Source organism: Ptychodera flava, chromosome 17 (genome assembly GCF_041260155.1).
Source record: "Ptychodera flava strain L36383 chromosome 17, AS_Pfla_20210202, whole genome shotgun sequence".
NCBI classification, from domain to species: Eukaryota; Metazoa; Hemichordata; class Enteropneusta; family Ptychoderidae; genus Ptychodera; species Ptychodera flava.
The window spans coordinates 180048-197082 of record NC_091944.1 but is presented as its reverse complement, the minus strand read 5'-3'; the positions used below and the strand labels follow the sequence as shown (position 1 = coordinate 197082).

The 17035-nt window shown below is 38.6% G+C and overlaps 1 protein-coding gene across 1 annotated transcript in view; it reads right to left on the bottom strand.

Annotated features, from left to right (window-relative positions):
* The window catches only part of LOC139115072 (DNA mismatch repair protein Msh6-like), a 118552-nt gene that overhangs the window by 39203 nt on the left and 62314 nt on the right, over window positions 1–17035 (bottom strand). The window contains 8 exon segments of the mRNA XM_070676949.1: window positions 3882–3930; window positions 3933–4110; window positions 7336–7491; window positions 7861–7954; window positions 8450–8545; window positions 9695–9775; window positions 11335–11433; window positions 16432–16604. Of these exon segments, the coding sequence (XP_070533050.1) occupies window positions 3882–3930; window positions 3933–4110; window positions 7336–7491; window positions 7861–7954; window positions 8450–8545; window positions 9695–9775; window positions 11335–11433; window positions 16432–16604 (926 nt within the window).

Here is a 17035-nt window from a genome sequence, read left to right as displayed (position 1 = left end):
ACAAATATCAAATCAGTAAGTACTGCGGTTCTCAAGATATTTGAGTGGACGGACGCCTCACAAACAGACATACATACATACATACATACATACATACATACATACAGACTGACGCCGGACGGATACCCATCCCAATAGCTTCTATAGACTATAGTCTATAGTAGCTAAAAATGCTTATGAAGGAGAACAAACATACTTTTATGGACAACAGCAAGCACGTTTCTTGGCGAAGCAAAATCAAAACACGGCAGAAGTACATGAAGTAGGTCACGGCCTTGGACTCTGTGCACAAACCTGATTGGATACTTCAAAACCTATGACCCAAAAATTATTATTCATAAGCACTTCCATATTTAGGGTCGGGCGAGTGATAATGCCATGAGGCTAGTATATCGTGGAGAACGTATGTAGTAATTTCTGGCGATCGAGCAGCAAGAGAAACGATCAATCACCAAGGGTAAAGCTTATTTGCTGAATGATATTTTGTCTTGAATAGTGAGTCGAATGAGTCATAAAATATCATATTTTTAACGTTCAATACGAGGTTGAAACCAGCACTAGCTCATTTCACAGCGCCCTCAAACAGTCGATCTTGTCAATCGATCGTTTTCACTTGTCATACGCAGCCGTTAGCGAAAGCTCTCTCATAGACAACCATGTAACAGAAAAATTAAAACTTTCATAACTTCATTAATATCCAAGCCACGCCCACCAAAACCTTTTCAGTTCTTGCCATTTAGATCCTGAAGCTGTGTACCAAATTTGGTTGACATCCCTTGAGCAGTTTTGAGATATCGGGTATACAGACAGACACACATACACACACACACACACACACACACAGACATCGGTAAACCATATGCCCACGTGTGTGAACACGTGAGCAAAAAAAATGATGACAGAACCACCTTAAGTTACAATTGAAGCAATATCTTCTTTCTAATTGATCTGTTTATTCATTTTGTTCTGTTACCTTATTTTCACCAGTCTGATCAATATCTATATTTATTAATTTTTTTCGTATTTAAACTTAAAACTTCAATTGTCAGCCTGATGCAAGTGCAACGCATTTCGTTTTGGGGCCACAAGATCAACTAGTTTCTTAGGAACTATTTTTGTGGCTTGAGCCAGAATAATGATCTTCCTTGAGTTGAATAGCATACATTATGAATGTTTTGTTGTGTGTGGCGAATAAAGATTTATTTATTTATTAATTAGGCTGCGCAAATTTGAAACTTTGTTTGACGTCAGCGCGCGCCTAGGTTTAGCTACAATTTCTCGAAAACAAAAATTATGCAAATGAAGTCAAAGTGTGTCATATGACGTCACGTGTCTGTTCCTCCCTTCGTCTGTTGCTCAGTACCTCACCTCGCTCGCGAGGCATATTCAACTGTGCGGGGCCTCGACTCACGATCGTGACCAGAACGTTTTGTCGCTAGATATTTTCGGGTGTCTGTGGGTAAGTTCTTTTGAAGATGGCAGAAGAGGTTCGCCAGCAACAACGGGAGATTGTAACTTGCCGAGTGATTCAAAATGAGAAGGTTGCAATGGACTGGTACGCCTTTGACGTCGGTCTGTCTTGCAGCTTTGGTGCTCTCTAGGAAGGGCTGGTCCGCACCAGTCAACACGAACATGGCCGATTCAAAACGAAAATTGCTAAAGACGCCAAAACGTCGTGCTACTTGCTACAGTCTAATAAAAGTGGTGACAGCGACAGAATAGAGGTGAGTCCAGAGCTGGCTATTGCAAAAACATGTGATCGATTCCAGAAGTATTACATTCTATTCGATGTACATTTGAAACTCGACGACATCATGACAATAACAACACACACAGAACTGTAATCGCAAGATGCCTTGCTCATCACATGGACGCAGCAACTTCAAGTAAATGCAATGAAGTATTCAGATAAAATTGCCGTTCACAGTGTCTTCAGAGAGGGATCGTTCATATAACGGCATCAACGTACTTGCCAAAAATGGATTCGTTTTTTTAAGCGTAAAAGAGTGTAGAAAGAGTCACACAAGACATCATTGATCGCTTCGGTAGACTTTCCTTGAAATGTGTGCCCTTCAAGACGTATGTCAGCACTCCAGAAGTCACAGTGGATGAACTACTACAATCAGCGTTAGCCAGGGTGGATGAATTGATCTTACCCACAGACACCCGAAATAAAATCTTAGATAAATATCGTAAGCTAAAGGCATGCATAGAACAGTGTTCGTCGCACATACTTCTTTATGATTAAGAACTTGAGGTGTGGCGAATCAGAGTGTAGTATCGGTAGACCATTCAGAATGACGGGTGATTTGAAGAACGTCAATGCTATTCAAGGTTAGTAAAATATGTGTATGTGCATTTTGGCAATACAACGATGTCAGTCAATAAATGAGCTGATAAATATGACCACATTTAACAAGTACAAGTGCCTTGAGGAGTCAGCCAAGGTTGTATCCCTGATCTGTGACTGAAACAAATATTTCTAAAATCCATTGCCCTATCAGAAGGGGATGAGTGCTTGATGCAGAACTCATCAACTTATCACTGAGCGGTGAAATAGTTACAATGTAGAGGTGTGGTACCCTGCGTAGATTGCAAGAAGCCCTGGCAAAGTATTGTTCAGCACTTATTTCTTGTTCCCATTTGCAGTTGTGTAATATCACTCCAAACAGTCAAAATTATACAGTACCAAAAGTGTGCAGTAAAGTAACTGAACCAAGTACATTGAAAATGTTTACATTCTTTTTTGTGTACTTTCTATGTATTGTTCAATGTTGTGTAAGTCATGTATAAAAAATACCCAAGTGTTTTCTCTGTTTTCCCATACTCTTTGATAGGTGCATTTATTCAGCAAAGAGACTACTTCCTGAACAAAGACAACTTCATGCCTTCCTAGACGAGTGTCTGCATACCTGTGGTGGTGTATTTGTGCAACCAGGTCATCCTCTATAGTGTATGGAATATGTGTAATGAGGCAGAATCAAAGTTGTTGCAGTGAAATTTAAACACATTACTACTCCTCAAAACTCCCTCTACCAGATATATGTTACAGCTGTGGTGATGGTGAGGTTTCCCCTGTGACTGAAGAAATAAGAACTACATACCAGACAGTCCATCCAGTGGATGTTTTTCACTGTTAGTGTTATAACATTTGAAAGACTACAGGTGTTGTACCTCAGTACAAATATGAACATCAAGTGAAAGTCTTCTCTGTCAAGGTGTTTAACTTAATATAAGCCAGTACTTCTCATTGTAAGTTTATTTACACTGTTCAAGTAAAAAACTGTTCAACTCCAATATCTTCATGTGTAAGTGTTTTATTTCAATGGAATTGTCCATTCCACAAATAAATTGTGCATGTGCATGACACTTTAAACTAAACATACAATCAAGACCCAAGGTTCATCTATATCATGATTGATGCCAATGGCAATGCCAAGGACATCCAAAAGTGATAGGTAATGTAAATCTAAACAAGAATATCAGTGCAATTAACCATTTGTGTGAAATTTATGCTTGGACTTCGAGGATTAGGGCTTCATGAGTATGGATATTTGTTTTCAAATTTGTTTTTTACCTGATTTGCATATTTTGGAATATATAATTAGTTTGTTTTGTAAACCGCCCCCCTCCTAGGTTTTGGTGACCTAAGGTGACGTCAAACATAATTCCAAATTTGTGCAGCCTTATTTATATTTCAAAGGGCTATAATAATTAAGTCTAAGAACAAGTAAGTGCTTGTTAAATCACTGTCAGAATTTCCTTAATATCCAACAATTTGTCTGTTGGCTCTTTCAAGAATAAGCTGTCAGAACATGATCTCATGATTTCTGAAATTAATTAAGTTTAAGAAAACCAGGAAGATACAAAAGAAAACTTACTGCTTATCGAAAATTGCAAAGATTCTTCTCATGATGTCTTTAGAGCTGTATCACGTCTCTCTTCTTTTTCAATCAATTCTTGAAGCATTTCCTGAATATCTGGAGTTGTGTATCTCTTCCAACCTTTCTTTGAGGATGTCACTTCATATTCATCAGGGACATTTTTAACTGCAGATTCTGGAACTTCCATCTGATAACGATTTTTACCCGATCCCCAGTAAGACAGGCTCTGATTGGCAGATGAAGATCATGTGATTAGTTGAATAATATGAGGTGACTTTCAGAGCCAGCAGGAGTTTCACTCAATTTTGAAATAGGGGGCCATATGAAAATTACAGGGGGCCAAGCAATATCAACTGCTAAGCATGAGGATGTTTGATTATGACGAACCCCCCCCCCAACCCACTAACACACCGTTCCAAATTAGATATAACAACTCGACAACTCAGTTCTTCAATCACACATGGATAAGTGACATGTTCATTCTCATGCAATGTTTTCAGAAATATACAAAGCCAGCAAAATTTTCCATCTCATCAAGTTCCATGTAATTATGATCATCTACAAAGGATTCTCCATCCAGGCCAAGAACTTTAGCAGCTGTTGCAATCTCTCTTGTACAATTTTGGATGTAGTTTGCCTCAATAGTTCAACACTGAAAATACTCATTTTCAATAATTGTTGGTAGAAGAGTATGAAAATTTCTACGAATTTTGACTTTGACTTTAGTAGACTAGTCCCCAGTTGCTGGGCTTTTCTACTGTATTTACATGTTTCAAACCATCAGGGACCAACAGTAGATAGCCTGAATCACAGTGCCACTACTTTCAAATCATCAACAGCTGTTGTAAAAAAGTGTTCGTTTTATGTTGAAAGCATGGGTCCTGTTAGAATCCACGCTCAAAAATGCATAGAAGATCGTTTTAGACGCAAAGAGCATAGCAGATATGAATTCAGAGATGTAATTGGAGCCATTTGATGCTGGTTCGTTCTATTAATTGTGGCTTTTGGTGTGGGCAATCCCTCTCGGAACTTAGCAATACATATGCACAGCGGCCATTCTGTTTCCCAACTTCCTGCATTGCTCTGTATAAAACCACAAATGACTGTGCTACAGCCTACCACTAACGTGACAGTCTGCTAAAGTTTACACCTTCAATTATTTCTGTTTTGATATTTATATGCCAACAGAATTGAAGCAAGTCAAAAGTTTAGCCCCATCACTTAATTAAACAAAATGATTAAAATCCGAGAACAAATGTTGACTACCATTTTACAGGCAAGATGATGTTTACATGTGTACAAAATAATTCATTCACATTATGATGCTCCAGATATTCTAAATCAAATCTGCTTTTATGCCCCCAGTAGAAATTTACGCAGGAAACCCCCTTTTAAACCACTTGTGTTCTGTTATTGCAGAAAATTCTCGACAGTGCCCAGATGCATGTCTGTTTTTAATGATATCTCTTTTAAATGTAATATAGATATTTTTTCTACGCTGTGTAGTTTTAAAACTATTTTATCCAGTCATTTTAACAGTTCTCCTTTTTGATACATGTATGTTTTTTTTTTTCAATTTAATGTATCGTGCTACTTTTATGGTTGTCTTGTATATTTGTCTTGTGTTTGTGTGACTTTTTTGTTTCGCAGATCTGTTAGTGGGTTTGCCCGTTGATCTGTGTATCAAATAAAATAAAAATAAAATAAAATAAAATTTACAATCAATGGCCACAGATCGCTGGGCGATTGCTGATGCATTCAGAAGAAACATTTCCAGAGAGATATTCATAAAATGCCGCATGAGTTTCAATATGATTTGAGAAATTACCATCTGCTGTTAGTACCTTTCTTAATCAACCTGTCTATCTTTCTATCTTTCTCCATTTCCACCAAACTGGGTCACTTCAAACATGTTTCATAGCTGATGCCATGTACGTTACTGCACATGCTCACGACCCCTAACCCACAACCACCCCGTGTACGTTGTATAGACGTGTTCAGTGCTGTATCTTCGTTTGTAAGCTTAGTGAGGCAACGCACAATCGATGAGTGCGAGCCAACGAACACAAAATTTTCACTGAAACCCCGCAGAAGTGTTGAAAACAAGTAATTCAGCATTATGGCTACAGATTATTGTAAACTTTTGCCATATGCTGTATTTGTTACCAGTTATTTATTCCTGTATGAAACATACAATTACATGACATATGGCAGTGATTACCTTACAGCCCACTACATGGCTGGTGGCCGGCTTTTAATGAAACCCCTGGAGCCAGTAAACAAGTCAAAGACAATGACATCCACTATTTCAAGTGAACAGAAAGCAAGAATTCACATAGAAAGCTGAATTTGTTGGAAAATATCACAGAGTAAAAGAAATATGAAAAAGAAAGCTTGTCTAAATTTTAACTATTGTTTCTGTTCTGATGACTTTCCTTGGAAATTTCACAGAAAAGTAAAATTTTTTTCCATTGAAATAGATATAGCAAACTATTGTATTTACCACATCCGGGATCCCCATTGTTTCTAATTTGTAAAATGCATGGATGAGAGCTTGTCTAAGGTTCCATTTGGCATGCATAAAAATCGATCGATCGATCGATCGATCGATCTATCTATAAAATTTGTATAGCGCCAAATATTCAAAGTTAAACAATGCTCAGTGGCGCTTAGAGTTACAATGAAAATGCTCTCTGGAAGATGTAAGTTTTTAAGCGTCTTTTGAAAATGTTGACATTAGGAGAGGTAAAGTAATTTGCACACTTCAGTAGAATGCCATGTGATGACCTTGTTCTTGCTTAGAAATAATAACTCTGGTATTTTTGGGTGTATTTTTTGAGCATTCTCATGACAATTATCATAAACAAGGCATCGCTGATGACACAGTCCCCGCTCGTACCATTAATTGTGATGCACATGCACACTACAATACAATGTCTGTTTGCCAAGTCTGAATGAAATCTGTTCAGGGATAGTTGAGATGGCTCAAAAACATGAAAAAATCACAACAAAATGGCCGCCCGGCGGCCATATGGAATCGTATCGCGTAATAAATTGACGTGCATATATATGCCATACTATTTTATCTGTGTACCAACACTGAACAAAATCGGTTCAGGGATAGTTGAGTTATGGCTCAAAAACATGAAAAAATCACAACAAAAATGACTGCCAGGCGGCCATATTGGATCGTATCGTAAAATAAATTGACGTGCATATGTATGCCACAGTACTTTATCCTTGCACACAGTTTGAAAACAATCGGCTCAGGGATGACAGAGAAACAGCTGCTGACGGACGGACGGGACCCAATCTATAAGTCCCCGCCGGACTGCATCCGCGGGGACTAATAAAAATAAAACTGACAGATATTCTCTTTGCAGCTGATTTGCTTTCATTTCCTCTTTGATCTATTTTTCTGTTCATTCAATGATCTCATTGATATACTCACCCTGTTTCCGAGTCTACTTTTCTGTCTGTCTAGATACTGATCCAACTTCTTCTCAAGATACTTGATGTCATCAATGGCTGAGTCATAATCATTGTCAACACCTCTACTTGGAATAATTGCACCAACAGACTTAGCTTTACTGTGATCAAAGGCATTCTGTGTGATGATAAAATTGAAAAGGCAAAATGAAACTTGAAAACAATTTCTGGCTGTTAGGTTACATTTTTTTTATTCAGTCCATCATCCGATGGGCAAACACCCAATTACAGGATGAAGTGTCCATTGGAGCAATGAGGAGTAAAGTGCCTTGCTAAAGGGCACAACACCGAACTAGAGTCTTAAACTTACTATCCTCTGACAGATGTGTCTGTTATCCTGGACTTACTGGGTCTTGAACTAAACATCTTTTGAATGTGAGACCAGTACCCTAACCACATCACGTTGCCTTCTAAATTTAGACTTTTTGTCTGTAATGTAAATTGCAATGTTGAATAAAATCCCTGATGACAGAATAATTCCACTCACATCGAAGAAGTCCAGTTGTTCTTTCATGTCGGGAAAGGCAGCTTTAGGATTCTCAGCACTTACAACAGTTGTTGATTGTTTGAGAATTTTAGACCTGGAGAAGATAATAAAAAACAGCCTCAGATTGCGATTATGAACAAACAAATGATCGGTTTCTCTCATGCTTAGTCACGTCTTCATATTCTTCGACATGTATTGGACTGTGTTTAATTGTAAGACATGCATTGGACTGTGTTTAATTGTAAGACATGCATTGGACTGTGTTTAATTGTAAGACATGCATTGGACTGTGTTTAATTGTAAGACATGCATTGGACTGTGTTTAATTGTAAGACATGCATTGGACTGTGTTTAATTGTAAGACATGCATTGGACTGTGTTTAATTGTAAGACATGCATTGGACTGTGTTTAATTGTAAGACATGCATTGGACTGTGTTTAATTGTAACTATGTAACCACATAACATTGCCATGATACTATGAATATAGCAAACATTGGATGGCAGGTAACAAAGTTCATGATTGGAAAAAATCAAATCAAATCAAAAAATTACTAAACTTTTGACCCAAATGGCCTTTCTATACTTACTTGAACTGGGCAGTCTTTCCTTTAAAGAGTTTAATAATTTTAAGGCAAGTTTTAAACCCTTGCAGAGCAGCTAGGAAATCTTCTATTTTCCTTTTGCTAATAAAGGTAACAAAATGGTGGGATATTAATAACAGTAAGTTAGTGAGTCAACTACAAGAATGCTTTCTCCTGATTGGATGAGAGCTTACTCTGATGGGACTGACCGTGGGTCAACTACAAGAATGCTTTGTCCTGATCAGATGAGAGCTTATTCTGATGAGACTGACTGAGGTAAAATAGTGTAATATCAGTGCCCAACTTGGCTCCACAACTACCAGTGCCCGATTTGGCTCCACAACTACCAGTGCCCAATTTGGCTCCACAACTACCAGTGCCCAATTTGGCTCCACAACTACCAGTAGAATAGAAGCTAAATGCCAAGACAAGGACCATTCATATGGCATATGAAAAGTGGCATGAGAACAAACTAAATGATAAATACATGGAGATATGGCATATGAAAAGTGGCATGAGAACAAACTAAATGATAAATACATGGAGATATGGCATATGAAAAGTGGCATGAGAACAAACTAAATGATAAATACATGGAGATATGGCATATGAAAAGTGGCATGAGAACAAACTAAATGATAAATACATGGAGATAATTAAAAGAGCAATGTACATGTCTAGAAAATTTGATTTTAGAACTGCCTTAGTGAAACATTTAGCTTGCATATGGCCTTGTCAATTTTTTTCCGTCTGCATCACTAGAACTGTCCCGGCCATAGCTGAATACATATGCTACATATTCCTCTTATGAATAATCTTCAGTGCTGGGCTCTGAACAACTAAAGTTTCAGTCTTTTACATGCTAAAAACACAAATGCTAATATAACATAGTGGCAAAGCAGGGTATTAACACTTGATTTGGATACAATTCATCTGATAATCGGGTGCTGTTAGATGTTGTGGATTGTAACAAAATCTTGTATGTAGCCGCCCATAGCAGGGATTATGACCTCATCAGCGATTGTAAACATCTTAATATTTTAATGGAATAGATAAAATCATCAAATATCACTTGGTTTTATTGTTGTTACTGATTGCATTGGATACAGAACAGTGGACGTAGACAGTAGAAGACCATGTTTTAAAAATTTATTGTAATACTTTAAGAAGAATCTAGATAACTTATACAAATAGCAAGAACATCATCAGAAGACTCTGTTAAGATATAGCAGAGATGGAGTGAGTACAAACCTGTAAGCTACTTGTTCAAAGAATATTGCTCTGCTGTCCGGATGATTCTTGTTTTTCCGGGATAATCCAAGGCTGTGGATTCTGAAGGAAATCAAATTGAATAAAGTGATTCTAACTTACAGCTTCTGATCAGAAACCTTCATGAGTTGACGCTGTTTGAATAGCTCCATGGGCCAAATTGGTCAGAATCACATGACAGTGTTATGTGATGAATAGCCAATCAGAGGCTTGTCTTATTTGAATGTTTTATCATTACAAATTCATAGCTTCAGTATAGTTTCTTTCCTTATAACTTACTTTTAAGTTAGGGAAGAAGTCATTTTTAAATAGGAAGCACAGCAGATACCTCCTGCAGTATACCTCTAACCCTGGAGGGACTGGTGGAAAAGCAGTTAGCACCTTAATGGAGTTTCCATACATAATGACACTGCAGAATACCCCGCTGTTTAGTACATCATCGGTAAACTTTTGCTTTGAGGTCTTTTGATTTTCGCCAACAGCCATTTCTGTTTAGATTGGTATCTATGCACGGTGTGGTCATCAGTGCAGCCATGGAAATTCTCTATAAAATAATAGTATACTAGCAATTTTGTAAGGTTTCATGAATAAATTATCTCGATCAATTTTAGTGGGGCTTTTTTCGCTTGATGTTTTGCAGCTTGAATCCTCCTGAAATGAGCATTTTGCTGAAATAGAAACTACTGGCATGACAATTCAATTTTTCCACTTCAACAGGAAGTATATGTCGTGTCTGCCAGTCATCATTCTTGTGAGACTGCCCATATGCATATGCAAGCTGAGTTCAAAACTTTATGCAAAACGAGGGAATTTACGAATGCCTGAGAAAGCACTAGCTGCAATGAATGCAGAAGAAAAAGATGTTTTAACAGGCCATTGAGAGAAGACAAGAGTCAACAAACTACTAAAAAGAACCAGTATTTTATTGTGGTCTTACTACTCTGTCAGACAAAAATTCATTACACCATTATGGCAAATTAGGTATGATTTTGCTACTTCAGTTTTCAAATCACATCGGCAAACATGACAAATTGGCAGCACTGACATAGTGCTACTGATAGTCAAAGAGCACATGTTTATGCATTTTTGTTGTATCCGCACAACCAAAACCTGTCAAATATATGTTTATTCCTGTTCTAGACTTATGGTTGCAAGTCTCTATAATGAGTCAAAGACTGATTAGTGTTGGATTTCTTAAAACAATATCAATATTTGCTGAGATTTGTTGGTGTATATGGCAATTACAACACAATGTCATGATCAAGATATCAACTGAAAATATTACAGTAAATACTGCAGAGCCATTCAGGTAGTTTACAGCCAAGCCAGATTACTACAATCATTAGTAGGAGTAGGGATTTGTTGAGATATGAACACTTCACCTCCAGTCCGTGGTAATCAGTTTCTCATGAATATTCAAGGCACTTGAGCCACAGCATTCCTCGGGGAAAATGAGGCAGACGTATACCGCAGGCAGTGTCTATTGATACCACCAAAAAGTATTTGAAAATGTCCTCTTCCCTCTTAATCAACACAAAACCTGACAAATCTAACAGTGCTTTTCATGTAAAGTTTGCACAAATGAATCAAGTCTCATCACTAATGATATTTTTTTCACTTACTTGCTTAGTAACCGCTCTAAATCTGGCAATTTGCGTGTCATTTCCTTAACTTCAGCAACTACATCAGGAATATTCATCAAATCATCTATGGCATCCAATCTATGGAGAAAAACCAAAACAATTTGAAATTTTCAAAGCACTGATCAAATGACTTTTAGATTGAAAAATGTCCCCTTGGCAACTGATGAAGCTCCATAAATATGAAATCTATCCTACATAGTAAATTCGTCATGTGAGGGCACTATTCATCAACTTCCTTGACCATCTCCTGGATGATTGTTGGAAATAGCCCATACTGTTCATGGCTGGTAAATTGGATTAACAATAAAATATAAGAAAAATACACTACACTCAGCAGGCATAAAAAAAAATTAGATTGGATAAGTCTGACTCTCACCTGTCATTGATGGATTCAGGATTACACAGTGGATAAGTCTGACTCTCACCTGTCATTGATGGATTCAGGATTACACAGTGGATAAGTCTGACTCTCACCTGTCATTGATGGATTCAGGATTACACAGTGGATAAGTCTGACTCTCACCTGTCATTGATGGATTCAGGATTACACAGTGGATAAGTCTGACTCTCACCTGTCATTGATGGATTCAGGATTACACAGTGGATAAGTCTGACTCTCACCTGTCATTGATGGATTCAGGATTACACAGTGGATAAGTCTGACTCTCACCTGTCATTGATGGATTCAGGATTACACAGTGGATAAGTCTGACTCTCACCTGTCATTGATGGATTCAGGATTACACAGTGGATAAGTTTGACTCTCACCTGTCATTGATGGATTCAGGATTACACAGTGGATAAGTCTGACTCTCACCTGTCATTGATGAATTCAGGATTACACAGTGGATAAGTTTGACTCTTACCTGTCATTAATGAATTCAGGATTACACAGTGGATAAGTCTGACTCTCACCTGTCATTGATGGATTCAGGATTACACAGTGGATAAGTTTGACTCTCACCTGTCATTGATGGATTCAGGATTACACAGTGGATAAGTCTGACTCTCACCTATCATTGATGGATTCAGGATTACACAGTGGATAAGTTTGACTCTCACCTGTCATTGATGGATTCAGGATTACACAGTGGATAAGTTTGACTCTTACCTGTCATTAATGGATTCAGGATTACACAGTGGATGAGTTTGACTCTCACCTGTCATTGATGGATTCAGGATTACACAGTAGATAGGTCTGACTCTCACCTATCATTGATGGATTCAGGATTACACAGTGGATAAGTCTGACTCTCACCTGTCATTGATTGATTCAGGATTACACAGTGGATAAGTCTGACTCTCACCTATCATTGATGGATTCAGGATTACACAGTGGATAAGTCTGACTCTCACCTGTCATTGATTGATTCAGGATTACACAGTGGATAAGTCTGACTCTCACCTGTCATTGATGGATTCAGGATTACACAGTGGATAAGTTTGACTCTCACCTGTCATTGATGGATTCAGGATTACACAGTGGATAAGGTCTGACTCTCACCTATCATTGATGGATTCAGGATTACACAGTGGATAAGTCTGACTCTCACCTGTCATTGATTGATTCAGGATTACACAGTGGATAAGTCTGACTCTCACCTATCATTGATGGATTCAGGATTACACAGTGGATAAGTCTGACTCTCACCTATCATTGATGGATTCAGGATTACACAGTGGATAAGTTTGACTCTCACCTGTCATTGATGGATTCAGGATTACACAGTGGATAAGTCTGACTCTCACCTGTCATTGATTGATTCAGGATTACACAGTGGATAAGTCTGACTCTCACCTGTCATTGATGGATTCAGGATTACACAGTGGATAAGTCTGACTCTCACCTGTCATTGATGGATTCAGGATTACACAGTGGATAAGTCTGACTCTCACCTGTCATTGATGGATTCAGGATTACACAGTGGATAAGTTTGACTCTCACCTGTCATTGATGGATTCAGGATTACACAGTGGATAAGTCTGACTCTCACCTGTCATTGATGAATTCAGGATTACACAGTGGATAAGTTTGACTCTTACCTGTCATTAATGAATTCAGGATTAACACAGTGGATAAGTCTGACTCTCACCTGTCATTGATGATTCAGGATTACACAGTGGATAAGTCTGACTCTCACCTGTCATTGATGGATTCAGGATTACACAGTGGATAAGTCTGACTCTCACCTGTCATTGATGGATTCAGGATTACACAGTGGATAAGTTTGACTCTCACCTGTCATTGATGGATTCAGGATTACACAGTGGATATGTTTGACTCTTACCTGTCATTAATGGATTCAGGATTACACAGTGGATAAGTTTGACTCTCACCTGTCATTGATGGATTCAGGATTACACAGTGGATAAGTCTGACTCTCACCTATCATTGATGGATTCAGGATTACACAGTGGATAAGTCTGACTCTCACCTGTCATTGATGGATTCAGGATTACACAGTGGATAAGTCTGACTCTCACCTATCATTGATGGATTCAGGATTACACAGTGGATAAGTCTGACTCTCACCTGTCATTGATGGATTCAGGATTACACAGTGGATAAGTCTGACTCTCACCTGTCATTGATTGATTCAGGATTACACAGTGGATAAGTCTGACTCTCACCTGTCATTGATGGATTCAGGATTACACAGTGGATAAGTTTGACTCTCACCTGTCATTGATGGATTCAGGATTACACAGTGGATAAGTCTGACTCTCACCTGTCATTGATGATTCAGGATTACACAGTGGATAAGTCTGACTCTCACCTGTCATTGATGGATTCAGGATTACACAGTGGATAAGTCTGACTCTCACCTGTCATTGATGGATTCAGGATTACACAGTGGATAAGTCTGACTCTCACCTATCATTGATGGATTCAGGATTACACAGTGGATAAGTTTGACTCTCACCTGTCATTGATGGATTCAGGATTACACAGTGGATAAGTCTGACTCTCACCTGTCATTGATGGATTCAGGATTACACAGTGGATAAGTCTGACTCTCACCTGTCATTGATGGATTCAGGATTACACAGTGGATAAGTCTGACTCTCACCTGTCATTGATGGATTCAGGATTACACAGTGGATAAGTTTGACTCTCACCTGTCATTGATGGATTCAGGATTACACAGTGGATAAGTCTGACTCTCACCTGTCATTGATGGATTCAGGATTACACAGTGGATAAGTCTGACTCTCACCTGTCATTGATGGATTCAGGATTACACAGTGGATAAGTCTGACTCTCACCTGTCATTGATGGATTCAGGATTACACAGTGGATAAGTCTGACTCTCACCTGTCATTGATGGATTCAGGATTACACAGTGGATAAGTCTGACTCTCACCTGTCATTGATGGATTCAGGATTACACAGTGGATAAGTCTGACTCTCACCTGTCATTGATGGATTCAGGATTACACAGTGGATAAGTTTGACTCTCACCTGTCATTGATGATTCAGGATTACACAGTGGAAAGTTTGACTCTCACCTGTCATTATGAATTCAGGATTACACAGTGGATAAGTCTGACTCTCACCTGTCATTGATGGATTCAGGATTACACAGTGGATAGGTCTGACTCTCACCTATCATTGATGGATTCAGGATTAAACAGTGGATAAGTTTGACTCTCACCTGTCATTGATGGATTCAGGATTACACAGTGGATAAGTCTGACTCTCACCTGTCATTGATGGATTCAGGATTACACAGTGGATAAGTCTGACTCTCACCTGTCATTGATGGATTCAGGATTACACAGTGGATAGTCTGACTCTCACCTGTCCTTGATGGATTCAGGATTACACAGTGGATAAGTTTGACTCTCACCTGTCATTGATGGATTCAGGATTACACAGTGGATAAGTCTGACTCTCACCTGTCATTGATGGATTCAGGATTACACAGTGGATAAGTCTGACTCTCACCTGTCATTGATGGATTCAGGATTACACAGTGGATAAGTCTGACTCTCACCTGTCATTGATGGATTCAGGATTACACAGTGGATAAGTCTGACTCTCACCTGTCATTGATGGATTCAGGATTACACAGTGGATAAGTCTGACTCTCACCTGTCATTGATGGATTCAGGATTACACAGTGGATAAGTCTGACTCTCACCTGTCATTGATGGATTCAGGATTGCACAGTGGATAAGTTTGACTCTCACCTGTCATTGATGAATTCAGGATTACACAGTGGATAAGTTTGACTCTTACCTGTCATTAATGAATTCAGGATTACACAGTGGATAAGTCTGACTCTCACCTGTCATTGATGGATTCAGGATTACACAGTGGATAGGTCTGACTCTCACCTATCATTGATGGATTCAGGATTACACAGTGGATAAGTTTGACTCTTACCTGTCATTAATGGATTCAGGATTACACAGTGGATAAGTTTGACTCTCACCTGTCATTGATGGATTCAGGATTACACAGTGGATAGGTCTGACTCTCACCTATCATTGATGGATTCAGGATTACACAGTGGATAAGTCTGACTCTCACCTGTCATTGATTGATTCAGGATTACACAGTGGATAAGTCTGACTCTCACCTATCATTGATGGATTCAGGATTACACAGTGGATAAGTTTGACTCTTACCTGTCATTGATGGATTCAGGATTACACGGTGGATAAGTCTGACTCTCACCTGTCATTGATGGATTCAGGATTACACAGTGGATAAGTCTGACTCTCACCTGTCATTGATGGATTCAGGATTACACAGTGGATAAGTCTGACTCTCACCTGTCATTGATGGATTCAGGATTACACAGTGGATGAGTCTGACTCTCACCTGTCATTGATGGATTCAGGATTACAAGGTGGATAAGTCTGACTCTCACCTGTCATTGATGGATTCAGGATTACACAGTGGATAAGTCTGACTCTCACCTGTCATTGATGGATTCAGGATTACACAGTGGATGAGTCTGACTCTCACCTGTCATTGATGGATTCAGGATTACATAGTGGATAAGTCTGACTCTCACCTGTCATTGATGGATTCAGGATTACATAGTGGATAAGTCTGACTCTCACCTGTCATTGATGGATTCAGGGTTACATAGAGGAGCACACAGCCACTGTTTTAATAATCTCTTCCCAAATGGAGTTGTACAGTTGTCAAGTTTCTCAAACAACGTACCCTCCGCTGTACCTGTGACTCCATTGTCAATCACATCTAGGTTTGATAATGTTATTCCATCCAGTACCTGACAGGGACATAATATAAACAAATTTTAACACACATATAAATGGTCACATATTTGAATTTAGGAATTTAAAATGAAAAATGCCAGCAACTTATCTTGTAATAAGTTAATGTCATGACACTAGTCAAGATTGCATCACTCTCTTAAAGTATCATGTGACTCAAGATAACATCATCATATACCTTCAACATGATGCAATCACTTTAGATGATAATACAACGACTGTCATTCATACTGTATTTACTACAACTCACCAGACTTTGTCATGTACACAGTCACAGACTAAGTCATGTACACGGTCACAGACTAAGTCATGTACACAGTCACAGACTAAGTCATGTACACAGTCACAGACTAAGTCATGTACACAGTCACAGACTAAGTCATGTACACAGTCACAGACTAAGTCATGTACACAGTCACAGACTAAG